This window comes from Dipodomys merriami, unplaced genomic scaffold (assembly GCF_024711535.1).
Source record: "Dipodomys merriami isolate MVZ:Mamm:240054 unplaced genomic scaffold, mDipMer1.0.p SCAF_57, whole genome shotgun sequence".
Lineage (NCBI taxonomy): Eukaryota > Metazoa > Chordata > Mammalia > Rodentia > Heteromyidae > Dipodomys > Dipodomys merriami.
In genome coordinates this window covers 6,802,926-6,818,005 of record NW_027206146.1, presented here as the reverse complement: position 1 = coordinate 6,818,005, position 15,080 = coordinate 6,802,926, and the positions used below count along the sequence as shown (strand labels likewise).

Below are 15,080 nucleotides of genomic sequence, written 5' to 3'. Positions count from 1 at the left end.
TTTGCTGGTTAATTGGAGATGAGAGTCTCACAGCCTTTTCTGCCCAGGCTGGCTTTGAACTGTGATCCTTCTATTTCATCCTTCGAAGTATGTGGGACTGCAGGCATGCCTCACCAGTGTCCAGCTCCAATAAATTTTGTAGACATACTAGAATCTACCAAAAATTTGCAAGGAATATACAAGTGACTTATGCAGAAGTGTAATGTGTGAGAAGACAGAGGTAGCAATAGTCTCCCCAAATTGCAGAATGAATTATGAATAAAAGCAGCAGTGATATTCACTGCTATGTGGAAAATGAACTGTACAACTAATCGGGTGCTTCAAGACTCATTTTCATCATGTACAATTATTGTTTGGTCAGTCGTGGGTCTTGAACTCTGGGTCTGGGTGATGTCCCTCAGCTTTTCCGCTCAAGGTGAGCACTCTGCCACTTTAGCCACAGCACAACTTCAGGTTTTCTAGTGTTTAACTGGAGATAAGAGTCTCACCACTTTCCTTCTCTGGCTGGCTTTAAACCGTGATCCACAGTTCTCAGCCTCCTGAATAGCTGGGATTACAGGCCTGAGCCACTGGTGCTCGGCCATGTACAACTTTTTTGAACAACAACTCCTCTGCATAACCACTTAAGCATTAAAAAATAAATAAGAGGGTCCGGGAAGATGGCGGAGGAGAAGCTGGAGTCTGAACAAACTCTCGCATAGAAAGCAGTTTTAGAGTTCCAGTGAACAGTCCTAAGCCAGAGAATCACACCAAGTGTGCCATCACAGGACAGAGAGTTAGACAAGAGAGGGGAAGCCAAGGCAAGGAGACACATCTGAGCGCTTGCCAGCAGCTGCCCCGGCGGCGGCAGGGTCGGGGCACTGACCGCAGGGCTCCCAAACCTGAGCCACAGAGAGTCCGGGACGAAGGAGCCAGATGCAGCGGTCGAGCAGATTCTACTCAACACCAGCAAGAACCGACAAGGAGCGGACATCTTCATCCTGCAGTTTGCAGACCAGAGACGACCCAGGATCCAAGACTCGGCATGAGTAGAAGCCTGACGTCCTCACTCCTTCTCAGGGAGCAGAGGAGGGAAAGCCACCCCTCCCCCCCCAGCACCGCTGATCTCCATCTTGGATACCAACAAAGCTCGGAGGAGCTGCTAGTTCCAACTCAGGCCATGGAATAAAACGAGTCATTTAGCAGGTCACAAGAACTTAATGGTGAAGTGACCTGCCAGACTCAGCTCCATCCAGGGAAAAGTAACCCAGCTCGGGAGCCAACCATTGGTGTGGCTTTCCTCACTGGGTAACCAGAGCCAGAGGCTGCCCCTCCCTCTAGCAGCCTCAACAATCAATTGAAAAACAGAACCCCTGAGAATGGCTCCAGGCTGGGCTCTGTGAGTTTTTCACAAAATAGCCCCAGAGAAAAGCTACTGATTGTTGAAAGGCCTCAACTCTACCCAGAACTTAGCAGCATCACTGCATCCCCCTCTTTTGTGATTCTCAAAGCAGATCACCCTTCCATTAAACTAACCTGGGAGGGGGATCTCAAAATCTTGAGTAAAGCAGAGCATTTTCTGCCTGTTCGAACAAACTGATTTAAGAAACCAATCAAGCCACAGGACCTCAAGCTGACCAGAGACTCCAACAAGAGGCTGTTTACAAACAAAAGGGAGATACAGGATTCTTCCCACCCCTCCCAAAAAAATCAAAAAAAAAATCAAAGAACTTTTTTTTTCTTTTTTCTTCTTCTCCTTTTCTTCTTTTTTTTTTTTAGGTACCTTATATATATATATATCAATTTTTTTTCCTTTTCTAAAACTTTTATTATTCTTTAATTTTTGCCTTTTTTGAAAAAAAATTGTTTTCCAGTAACTTTTTCTTCCCTCTTATAATTTTTATTTTAGGAATACGTGAAAGTGCGTTTTCCTTTCTTTTCTTGTCTTCTTTCTCTTTTTCTTTCTTTCTTAATTATCTTTTAATTTTTTGTCTAGCTCTGCTGAACTTCTGATCTTTTTTTCTCCCTTTCTTATCCTTTTCACCTTTTCCTCTCTTTTGTTCTTCTTTATGTGACTTAACTCTTGTCCTGCACATCCTCAGATATACCCGTAGTTAACTAGTAGACCCTATCCCCCATTGTGTACACACTTAATCCACAAATTTATTAATCAATTCAAAACCTCTGAGACTTAAATTTCTTAATAGCAGTGCTACCTCTTTATACCTATATAATATTTTAAGCATATTTCTAAGTTTTTCACATCTCCTCTATATCCCTCCCCTTCTCTCAATATATTCACATTCCTCTCTAAATAGATGGTCTTTTAATCTCCGTAATTATATTAACTTTTACATTTCTATTTTTTTGGTTTCTTTTCATTTCCCTTTCCCTTTCTTCTTTTTCTATCTCTCTCTCTACTTGAATCCTACCCCACCTATTTCCTGCATTGAGATTAAGACATAGTTAACTCTCCCTGTGCCTCACCACACAATCTATTCCTATTTTTTACCCACATCTCTCCCTAACCCTAAAAATTTCTGGTTTTCCAAATTCTTCTCTGCAATTCCAAGGCCCTTAACATATAGTTGTTTGATGTTGAATAGATGTATCTGTTGAACTAGATTGTATCTGTAGACTATTGACTGTACAAATGCAAACTTTGGTTGATGGTTGCCTTAAGATAGTGTTCTAGCACAAAACTGGTGCTATTTTAATCTCAAATGGGCAGAGTAAGCCGGAAAAACACAAGAAAAATGGCAAATCCGGGTATCTCAATTCCCAATCTTGATAATCAGGGGTCAGAACAGATAATGAACAATCCAGAGGAGAGTTCCCAAATAGCTCTACAAACACTGCTGGCAAACATGATAAATGAGAAGTTTGACAACTTACAAAGGACTCTGTATGAGCGTGATAGGGAGAGAGAGGAGGCATCCCAAAAATTTACACAGGAATATCATAAGCATGAGGAAGCTACTCAAAAACTGATACAGGATTTGCATGAACAACTTGAGAATACTCAAAGAGAAAGGGAGGAATGGCATGAGCAGGCAGAGAACACTCAAAGAGAACTGCAGGAATCCCATGAATGGGAGGAAAGAGAACTGCAGGAATCCCATGAATGGGAGGAAGCTAATCAAAGAGTAATACAGGAATTGAGAGACCAGGTAGAGAATACACAAAGATCACTAAAGGCATTCATGGAATCCATTACCAAAGAGCTGAAGGAAGTCAGGGAGACCACAAAGGGAATGCTGAATGGAACCCAACAGAAGGAATGGGAGTCCAAAGACACCACAACCAATCAACTAAGTGATTTGAGAAGAAACACTGAACACCAAATTAAGGAAGTAAAGAAATTCATACAAAACCTAAAACAGAGCTTCAACAAAGAACTTGAAGCCATCAAAGCTGACCAATTAGAAGGAAAAGAGATAAAAAACAAAGTAGAAAGCCTTGACAGCAGGTTAGACCATGCAGAAGATCGAATCTCCGGGATTGAAGACAGCCTAGATATTATAGAGAAAGAACATACAACCATCCAAGACAAGTCCAAGAAATATAGATCTATCCAACACCTGGAAAACACCATCAGAAGGCCTAATCTAAGGATAATGGGTGTAGAGGAGCACCTAGAAACAGAAGTTAATGGTCTAGGAAATTTATTTAACAGGATCCTAGCAGAGAACTTCCAAAACATGCAAAAAGATAGGCCTATTCAGATACAAGAAGCTTTTAGAACTCCAAACAGAACAGACCAAAATAGGACATCCCACAGTCACATTATAATCCACACAGGATCATCTCAGACCAAAGAAAAGATCCTTAAAGCTATCAAGGAGGAAAGGTTAATCACCTATAAAGGGAAACCAATTAGAATCACCTCAGATTTCTCAGCAGAGACAATCAAAGCAAGAAGAGCCTGGAATGATGTATGCCATGCCCTAAAAACAAACAACTATCAACCAAGAATACTGTACCCAGCTAAACTCTCCTTCATAACTGAAGGCCAAATAAAAACCTTCCATAGCAAAGAAAAATTGAAACAATACATCTCCACCAAACCAGCCCTACAAAAGATTCTTAAAGATGTCCTACACATAGAAAACCAACAAGACCGCAATAAAGGCCAAGAAACTGCACCCAAACTGAGAATCCAAGAACCATAGGAAGAACCCAGTTTTCACAGCCCCCAAGAAGGTGGATAACATGGCAGGAACTCCCAAATACCTCTCAGTCCTATCTCTTAACGTTAACAGACTGAACTCTCCAATTAAGCAACATAGACTGTCTAGTTGGATTAAAAAACAAGACCCTTCTATCTGCGGCCTGCAGGACTCACATCTTGTCCATAAAAAAAAAAACACATTTTCAATGTTAAAGGCTGGAACAAAATCTACCAAGCAAATGGCCCCCACAAACAGGCGAGAGTTGCAATCCTAATATCAGATAAAATAGACTTCAAATTAAAATTCGTGAGAAGAGATAAAGAAGGTCGCTACATATTAATTAAACGATCTCTCCTTCAGGAAGATATTACAATTCTAAATATCTATTCGCCAAACAATGGAGCACCCAAATTTATCAAAGAAACACTACTTTCCCTCAAATCCCATATAGATCCAAGACATTCATTGTTGGGGATTTTAACACACAACTCTCCCCACTAGATATATCAACTCAGCAAAAACTCAACAGAGAAACCGCAGATCTAAACAGCTGCATAGATCAACTACACTTAACAGACATCTACCGAATATTTCACCCAGCAGCATCAGAATACACGTTTTCCTCAGCAGCACATGGAATGTTTTCTAAAATAGACCACATTTTAGGCCACAAAGCAAACTTGTCCAAATTCAGAAAATTGAAGTTATACCTTGCATTCTCTCTGACCACAAGAGAATAAAATTACAACTCAACACCAAAAGCCACCAAAGAAAGTCTGGTATCACATGGAGGCTGAAAAACACACTGCTGAATCATGAGTGGGTCATGGAAGAGATAAGAAAGGAAATTAAAATGTTCATCCTATTCAACAAAAATGAACACACAAATTACCAGCTCCTCTGGGACACAGCAAAGGCAGTACTCAGAGGCAAGTTTATAGCTCTGAGCTCCTACATCAACAAATTGGAGAGATCTGAAACTAGCAATTTAATGACACATCAAAACCTCCTTGAAAAAGAGCAGCAAGATAAACCCCAATCCAGTAGACAGAAAGAAATAATCAAAATTAAATCAGAATTAAATGAATTAGAATCCAAAAAACTATAGAAAGAATCAACAAAACAAAGAGTTGGTTCTTCGAAAAACTTAACAAAATTGACAGACCCTTAGCAAATCTTATCAGAAAAAGAAGAGAACACACCCAAATTAATAAACTCAGAGATGAGAATGGAAACATCACCAAGGAAACAACCAAGATTCAGAACATTATAAGGGAATACTCCTCAAAACTTTATGCTAATAAGTTTGAGAACTTGACAGAAATGCAACTTTTCCTAGCAAATATTGACATGCCAAAACCAAACCAAGATGAGTTAAACCAGCTTAACAGGCCCATATCAAGCATTGAAATAGAAACAGCAATAAGAGACCTCCCAGCTAAGAAAAGTCCAGGACCAGATGGTTTTACAGCGGAATTTTACAAGGCCTTCAAAGCAGAGCTCACACCAATACTCCTCCAACTCTTCAATGAAATTGAAAGAGAAAGCTCACTACCGAACACATTCTATGAAGCCAGCATAACCCTCATCCCAAAACCAGGCAGGGACTCATCAAAGGAAGAGAAATATAGACCCATTTCTTTGATGAACATTGATGCAAAACTTCTCAACAAAATTTTGGCCAATTGACTTCAACAATTCATCCAAAAAATCATACACCACGATCAAACAGGATTCATTTCAGGGATGCAAAGCTGGTTCAATATACGCAAATCAATTAGTATTATTCATCACATCAACAGGAGCAAGAATAAGAACCACATGGTTATCTCAATAGATGCAGTAAAAGCATTCGACAAAATCCAACTCCCCTTTATGATGAAGGTTTTGGAAAAATCAGGAATCCATGGAACATTCCTCATATACAACATTTGTTGTATATGACAAACCTACAGCCAGCATTATACTCAATGGTGAAAAACTAAAGCCATTTCCTCTTAACTCAGGAACAAGACAAGGATGCCCATTCTCTCCACTTCTCTTCAATGTAGTATTAGAATGCCTAGCTACAGCAATAAGACAAGATGCAGACATAAAGGGGATCCAAATAGGGAAAGAAGAAAACTCCACTCACAGATTACTCAAGCTGATTCAAAACTTTGGCAATATAGCAGGTTATAAAATTAACACCCAAAAATCAATGGCTTTTTTGTATGCCAACAATGAGAAAAATGTGGCTGAAATTAGGAAAGTAACTCCATTTGTAATAGCCCCACAAAAAATAAAAGTCCTAGGAATTAACTTAACTAAAGAAGTGAAGGACCTCTATGATGAAAACTTTAAAATCTTAAAAAAGGAAATCAACACAGAACTTAAAAAATGGCAAAACCTCCCATGCTCCTGGATTGGAAAGATTAACATCGTGAAAATGGCAATAGTTCCCAAGGCTATCTACAAATTCAATGCAATACCTATCAAAATTCCAACCTCATTCTTCAAGGAAATAGAAGTGGCAATCCAAAAATTCATATGGAACAATAAAAGACCCCGAATAGCAAAAACGCTCCTCAACGGAAAGAACACTGCTGGAGGAATATCAATACCAAATTTCAAACTCTACTATAAAGCCATAGTAATCAAAACAGCTTGGTATTGGCATAAGAACAGACCTCAGGACCAATGGAATAGAATTGAAAACCCAGAAATGAACCTACAGACCTATAGCCATCTAATCTTCGATAAGGAAGCTAAAACAATAGAATGGAAGAAAGACAGCCTCTTCAGTAAATGGTGCTGGCAAAATTGGCTAACTACATATAGAAAACTAAAGCTAGATCCTTATATATCACCCTGCACCAGAATCAACTCCAAATGGATCAAAGACCTTGAACTCAAAGCAGACACTCTGAAAACATTACAGGATGGAATAGAGAAACCCTAGGTATCCTTGGCTCAGGCCGGAATTTTCTGAATAGAGACCCAGAAACACAACAAATCAAAGAAAGGTGGACAAATGGGATGCATAAAGTTGCAGAGCTTCTGCAGGGCAATGACATAGCTAGCAAGATCAATAGAAAGCCCATGGATTGGGAGAAGATCTTTACTAGCCATACAACGGACAAGGGTCTCATATCTAAAATATACTTGGAACTCAAAAAATTAAACCCCCCAACAACAAATCCTCCAAGAATCAACTGCCCAATAAATAATTGGGTGAAAGACTTAAAGAGAAACTTCTCTGAAGAAGAAAGATGGCCAATAGACACATGAAGAAATGTTCAACATCCCTAGCCATAAAAGAAATGCAAATCAAAACAACATTGAGATATCACCTCACTCCAGTTAGAACAGCAAAAATCAAGAACTCTAACAACAACAGATGCTGGAGGGGATGTGGACAGAAAGGAACCTTACTTCATTGTTGGTGGGGATGTAAACTTGTTCAACCACTTGTGAAAGCAGTATGGAGGTTCTTCAAAGGCTTCACATAGAACTCCCCTATGACCCAGCAATCCCACTTTTGGGCATTTACCCAAATGTTTACAAACAAGTCCACACTAAAGCTACCAGCACAACTATGTTTATTGCAGCATTATTTACCACAGCTAAGATATGGAACCAACCCAGATGCCCCTCAATAGATGAATGGATGAAGAAAATGTGGTATATATACACAATGGAATTCTATGCCTCCATCAGAAAGAATGACATTGCCCCATTTGTTAGGAAATGGAAAAACTTGGAAAAATTATATTAAGTGAAGTAAGCCAGGCCCAAAGAAACATAGGTCCCATGGTTTCCCTTATTTGAAATATCTATTATATGTATGAGTCAAGCGGAAAAGGTCAGATAATGTGATGTCAGGAAAATGAACCCTTAGATGTGTATTTTAATGTTTTTTTTTCTTTCATGCATGTGTTTCTAAGGCATTTATAAGATTATCTCTTTGTTGCTTTGTATGTCCCTCCCCCAAAGTATAACCCCTGCTTTCACTATATTTGATGTCAGTATAACTTGTGGAGGAGATGGGGAAAAACCAGTTGTTTAAGGATACTGGTGGACCTGTTGCATCAATGAGAAGTACAAGTTGTCATATCCAAAACGAGCTTTACAACGTCGGTGTTGGGGGGGATGAAGGGGGGGGAAGGAGAAAGATTGGGATTGGGGGGTGGGGGGAGGCTGGGAAGGGATGTGAAGGGTAAACAAAGGAGGAGGCAGCAATGCTTGGTAAGAAATGTACGCATTATCCTGTCCATGTAATTGTAACTCCTCTGTACAGTATGTTCACAAATAAAATAAAATTAAATTAAAAAATAAGATAAAACAAAATAAATATACATAAATCTATAATATAGCTCTTCAACAGACATAGTCTGAAATCAAACCTTAGCATCAACTCAAGACCATTTATAAAAGAGAACAGAAATTACATGATCATATCAATGTATGCACAAAAGCCTTTGGACAAAAGTCAATATCATTTAATAATAAAAGCACCAAAGGAACTAGGAAGAGAAGGGAGGGTGTGCTTCAACATCACAAAGGCTCTGTGTGATCATCTATAGTTCACCCTGTACTAAATGAGGAAAACTGAAAAAGTCTGCATAACGGAGAATGCTGGCAATGTAGGCTCTCTATCTCTGATGCTATTTACTTAGTGCCTTGTCATTTAACCAAAGCAATGTAAAAGAAACCAAAAGGACAAAAATAGATTCAAAAGAGAAATTAATCTCTGAACTATGCCCTGCGGTGCTCAGTGGTGTGAGAAGTAACTTTGAATGAGCTCTTAGCATCTCCATTAGACTTTCTTGACACCACTGGGACTGGGAGCACAGACAGACCTGCATCAGGAGACATGCTGTGCACATGGGACAGGACACCTGATTGCTCTGGTCCATCATGATGACAAGAAATATATAGGGTCAGAGTGACAACAACAGGGGACGAGGTAAGCAAACACCCTGGGGAACCGCCCCCCCCCCACCGTCCTCCTCTGGCTAATATGGGCACTCATGATCAAGCCAGGCTTTCAAAGACACTCTGTGTGTCTGCAGTCCACAAAGCCAGAGGAAGGATTCTGCAACTCTGAGCCTTGGTTCAGAGCCAGGGGTGGGGCAAAACTGCCCAACCCAGGAAGAGCTGTGGTTTGCAGATTCACTTCTCTCCATAATTCTTTTTAGTGCCAGTCCTATGGCTTGAAGACAAGCCCTTGGTGCTCAGATTTTTTTTATAGCTGTTTTGCCCAAGATTAGTTCTCTACCACTTGAGCCACAGATCCAATTGTGGGTTTTTTTAAACTTATTTAGTTTTTGTAAAGATAAGGATCTCTGGACTTTTCCTGCTTTCACTAGCTCTGATCCCCAACTCTCACATCTCAGATTCCTGAGTAGCTAGGATTGCAGGTGTGCATCACTGGCCCGTCTTCATTTCTCTCGTTTGTGTTTGCGGATGAACACACATCTTTCTTGTTTCTCTCAATGCTACCCTTTCCATTCAGGTATTTGCTTGAATTTTATTCTTTCGGGTGTGCATACCTGAGCCACAGTGGCACAACACAGCTCAGTTACCTCCAGATGAGTCCTGCACAACTGCCAACTCACCTGTGGTAAGTTCCATCTTTTAGGCATATTAGGACTACTTTCAAATGTATTTACAAGAGATTCACAAAATCATGTGGTGTGTGTGTGTGTGTGTGTGTGTGTGTGTGTGTGTGTGTGTGTGTGTGTGTGTGTGTGTGTGTGTGTGTGTGTGTGTGCATGATTATGTGCCAGTCCTGGGGCTAGGACACTGTCACTAAATACTTTTCCTCAAAGTTAACACTGTACCATGTGAGCTCTGCTCTGCTCCCAAATTTGGTAATTCTGTGGAGACATAAATCTCACAAACTTTCCTTGCTTGTGCTGGCTTTGAACTGGGATCCTCAGATATCCTCAGATATCAGCCACCTGAGTAGCAGGTGAGCCACAAAATCTTCTTTCCACAATGGCTTGCATTTTCTCTATTGCTATCTCTAAAATTCCCATCTTACATTAGCTTGCCAGCTATGAATTTATTGTTGCACATTTCCCAATCCTATTGGACACTTAATGGTGAGTGTGTGAAAGGTGGGATTGTTCACAAGCAGCTGACTTGTTCTGTGTTATCTCCCATAAGGGCTGTCTGCTCTCCTTGTCCTCATCCCAGGACCCTGTCTGTAATGGTTGGGCTCTGTTCTGACATTGTTCTCTTGATTTTCGTGTCTGAGTCATCTCTTTGAATTATGTGGCAGAAATTTCACAGCACATCTTCATAGTAGCAAGTTTTCACAGCAGATTTTTATCTTTCAAGTGTGTGGAGATATTGTTTTTCTGGGGCAGTTTTCATTCCATTTGTAAAGCACAATAATTGTGTTGGGAAATGTTGTTCAGCTGAAACAACTCTGCACCCTTGTGGCTGCTCAGGGCAGTAGATTGGCTTCATTAGTGTCTGAGAGAGAAAAAATGGAATTTTATTCTCTCTGGGTCAAAGATGGCATTTAAGAAAGACTGGGTGTACAGTTTCTCATGGCACATTTGTCAAGAGTATGAACTTCCTTGATCAGGTTTATTTGTATCATTTCCAGCTTTCCTTTTATCCCCCTGTTATTTCTGCTAATTACTAAAGTCTTTGTGCAAAATAATCCATTGCAATGGTTGATCCTATAAACTTGAGTCATAAAATTGCCCAGAGGATCATGGAATGAGAATCAGATCAGAGAGCCTTATGGAAAATACACAGCCCAAGTCAGTTCTTTGTGAGTGAGCTACATTTAATACTTTCACTTCACAATGCTCTTCTGTCCAATAATTGGGGAAAATATAAAATAACAAACTTCACTCGAAAGTTCTGGAGGTCATGATAAATAACATGAAAAGTTTAGAGATAGCAGAAGAGAAAAGACAAGCATTTGTTAAAAGATGATTTTGGTGTGTGTGGTTTATGCCTGTAGTCCTAACTACTCAGGAAACTGTGATCTGAGGATACCAGTTCAAAGCCACCATAAAAAGGAAAGTAAATAAGACACTGATCTCCAATTATGCACGAAAAAACCAGACACGGATCCGTGGCACAAGTCATAGAGTACTGGTCTTGAGGAAAAATTTTCAGGGACCCTCAGACCAACAATCAAGCCCCACAAGCAACACCTAGAAAAAGAAAATCTGGAAAGATCCTGATTACATAGGAAAGATAACACATATTACCAATATGAGAATATGATGAACATTTGTGAACCATAGCAAATATCACAACTCCTAAGAATTCTAATTCATAAAAGTTAAACTGTCTCTGGAAGGCACAATGGATGCTGAGGAGGGCAACACACAGAGTTGTCATGCTCAACAATTTGGCTGTTGATTCTTGCAGGGAAATGGTGAGAATACTTACGTGTAGCAGCAAAGAGGGCCAGAGTGAAACTTTGTAATGCAGGAGATTGTTCAGGAAAATCGGTTGAAAATGTTCTTGCAAACTTGGTCAGGAAAAATGGGATACTAATTTAATTCAGTGTAAGTTTATTAAGGAACAAAGGATTCTATGGGATGTGAGAGAAAACTCAAGAACAGTAATGAGTGAGAATGATACAGGGGGAAAACTCTCAAACGTACAGAAAATAAGCAAGGCGCTGGTGGCTCATGCCTATTATCCCAGCTACTCAGGCGGCTGAGATCTGAGGGTCACGGTTCAAAGCCAACCTAGGCTGAAAAGTCCGTGAGATTCTTATCTCCAAGAAACCACTACAAAACCGGAAGTGGTGCTGTGGCTCCAGCGGTAGAGTGCTTGCCTTGAGCTGAAGAGCTCAGGGTCAGCAACCAGACCCTGAGTTCAAGCCCCACGACTGACCAAAATATGTACAGAAAATATTGGTTAGATATTTACCTTCTAGTATCTCTATACACCATGAAAAAAGTCATATTGTGCTGGGTACCGGTGGCTCAGGCCTATAATATTAGCTCTTCAGGAGGCTGAGCTCTAAGGATTGAGGTTCAAAGCCAACCCGGGCAGGAAAGTCCATGAGACTTTTATCTCCAGTGAACCACAGAAAACCAGAAGTGGTTCTGTGGCTCAAGTGGTTAGAGTGTGCGCCTTGAGCTGATGAATGGAGACAGCGCCCAGGCCCAGAGTTCATCCCATGACCAACCAAAAAATCAAAATTCATGTTGTAGCCATCCCCACAGGGATTTTACATGGATGTGCTATTTGGGCAACAGGTGTACAAAAATTAACATTTTACAAAAAGTGAAGCTAATCAGATGCATGTGCTCCCCGCGTTCCTTGTACCATCCACTGCCGACCATGATGGAGCTCCAGGGACCACAGGAACAGACAGCAAGTGGTCTTCCTTCCTAACACCCCAGCCCAGTGTGGTGTCCTTGAATTCCCTCTTGATTCTTACATGTGTCTCCCCAGGTCATTCCAGGCCCTACATCCCAGATTCAAAGGTCAAGGAACATTCATGTCTGAAATACCGAAGTCGAACACTTCCAACCCTCCAGAACTGGCAAATGGAACATTTTTCCCAGACTCCACTTAAAACAATTATATGGGCCAGGCCCAGGTGGCTCACACCTGTAATCCCAACTGCTCAGGAGGCAAAGATCTGAGAATTCAGGTTCAAAGTCAGACCAGAAATTGAAGTCCTTGAGACTCTGCTCTCCAGTGATCCATCAACAAGCCAGAAATGGAGCAGTGGTTCATCTTGGATAGCACCAGCTTTGAGTAAAAAAGCTCAGGGACAATACCCGGGCCCGAGTTCTAATTTCTTAAGCGGTATGACCAATCCCCAAAAAAGAAAATATTTTTAAATCTTTGCTTAACACTCTATCTTTTGGCATTCATTTTAAGCCTGGCTTACCTGGTCAAGAAATGGTGCACCATGAAGATTCCCGCCTGTGGGACTCACAGTGTTGTCTAGAGCTTTCTCACCTTCCTGGCTGGGCAGCACTCTTGCTTTGATTCTCAGCAACTCACACATACTCTCTCTGTCTCTCTGTCTCTCTGTCTCTCTGTCTCTCTCTCTCTCTCTCTCTCTCTCTCTCTCTCTCACACACACACACACACAATGACAGCCACTGCAGCTGACACTGTGTTCAGGCTCTTCTTTGTGTCTAAGGTGTGTCTGGGAGTCCTGGGGAACTGTGTACTCTTCCTGCTGTACGCGTACAGCTCCGTGTGCAAACCTCGGCTCCGGAAGCCCATTGCCATAGTTTTCATGCACCTGAGCCTAGTCAACGCCTTGACAATCATTTTTGAGTCCATACCCTTCATCGTCTCCTCATATGGAGTCCTGTGTTTCTGGGATGATGCCATGTGTAAGGCAGTGCTGTTCCTGTTCAGGATCACCCGGGGACTATCCACCTGCACTACCACCTTCCTGAGTGCCTTCCAGGCCCTCACCATCAGCCCAACCCCTGCCCAGTGGGCTTGGCTGAAAAGCCGATCCTCCGCCTTCATCCTTCCCTCGTTGCTCTCCTTCTGGATCTTGAATCCCATTATGTATTTCAACATCATCACAAATGTGGAATCCAATTGCAATTCCACAGTCATGAGCCTGGGATTTTCTCATCCCTACTGCCAAACGAAGTTTGGAAGGGACAACCCAACACCCATTATCAGCTCCATTGTGTTGCGAGATGCTCTGTTCCTGGTCCTCATGGTGGCCCCCAGCCTCTACATGGTGATGCTCCTCTACCGACACCGCCGCAGAGTCCGGCACCTCCACAGTTCAAGCCTTGCATCCCAGCCGGCACCTGAGAACACAGCCACCCACACCATCCTGCTGCTGGTCTGCTGCTTCGTGTTCTTCTATTGCTCCAACAACATCGTGACTGTGTATTCTTTGTACACGCTGGAGAAATTGAACAAATCCAAGGGTGTGCTTGTGATGTTATCCTTCAGCTACCCCACCCTCTGCCCGTTCTTGCTCATGAAGAATAACAGAATGGTTCCAGGATGGTTCACTCACTCATGTTATACCAAGAATAATCCATTGTAAGAGGAAGTGAAGACCAGACCATGATGGTGATCCAACTCTGCTAACCTCATCCTTGCTGTGTGTAGGATAATAGACACACCACCGAGGCTAGGAGCAGTGTATCAGTCCTGTCATTCTACTATTCAGGATGCTGAAATCTGAGGATACAGGTTCAAACCTAGCCCAGGCAGGAATGTCCATGAGACGATAATAACTAATTGACCACCAAAGAACCTAGAGTGGAGCTGTAGGGATTGAGCAGTAGACAAGTTACTCAAATTCAGACATGCTGCAATTTTAAAATATTGAGTTTTTGAAGTCTTAGTGAAAGTGCCTTTCTGTGTGTATGTGTGTGTGTGTGTGTGTGTCTGTATGTGTGTGTGTGTGTGTGTGTGTCTGTATGTGTGTGTGTGTGTGTGTCTGTATTTCCATAAAAGTTTTTTGGTTTTTGTTGCTTAAAATGTAATTGTTGGGTCTATAGTTCTCTTTCTTTGATGAGTCCCTGCCTGAGTTTGGCATGAGGGTTATGATGGCTTCATAGAATGTGTTCGGTAGTGAATTTTCTCTTTCAATTTCATTGAAGAGTTGGAGGAGTATTGGTTTTATCTCTGTTTTGAAGGCCTTGTAGAATTCCGCTGTAAAACCATCTGGTCCTGGACTTTTCTTAGCTGGGAGGTCTCTTATTGCTGTTTCTATTTCAATGCTTGATATGGGCCTGTTAAGCTGGTTTAACTCATCTTGGTTTGGTTTTGGCATGTCAATATTTGCTAGGAAAAGTTGCATTTCTGTCAAGTTCTCAAACTTATTAGCATAAAGTTTTGAGGAGTATTCCCTTATAATGTTCTGAATCTTGGTTGTTTCCTTGGTGATGTTTCCATTCTCATCTCTGAGTTTATTAATTTGGGTGTGTTCTCTTCTTTTTCTGATAAGATTTGCTAAGG

General features: G+C 41.3%; 1 protein-coding gene across 1 annotated transcript; it reads left to right on the top strand.

The window, feature by feature from the left end:
• Nucleotides 1-13,227: 13,227 nt before the first annotated feature.
• On the top strand, nucleotides 13,228-14,160 carry LOC138812483 (olfactory receptor class A-like protein 1). The gene has a single exon (XM_070000418.1). It carries the CDS (start codon nucleotides 13,228-13,230, stop codon nucleotides 14,158-14,160), a length of 933 nt encoding a protein of 310 aa, XP_069856519.1.
• The last annotated feature ends 920 nt before the right edge of the window (nucleotides 14,161-15,080 follow it).

Coding starts and splice junctions, on each gene's coding strand:
- LOC138812483 (XM_070000418.1), top strand. CDS start 13,228: ATGACAGCCACTGCAGCTGACACTGTGTTCAGGCTCTTCTTTGTGTCT.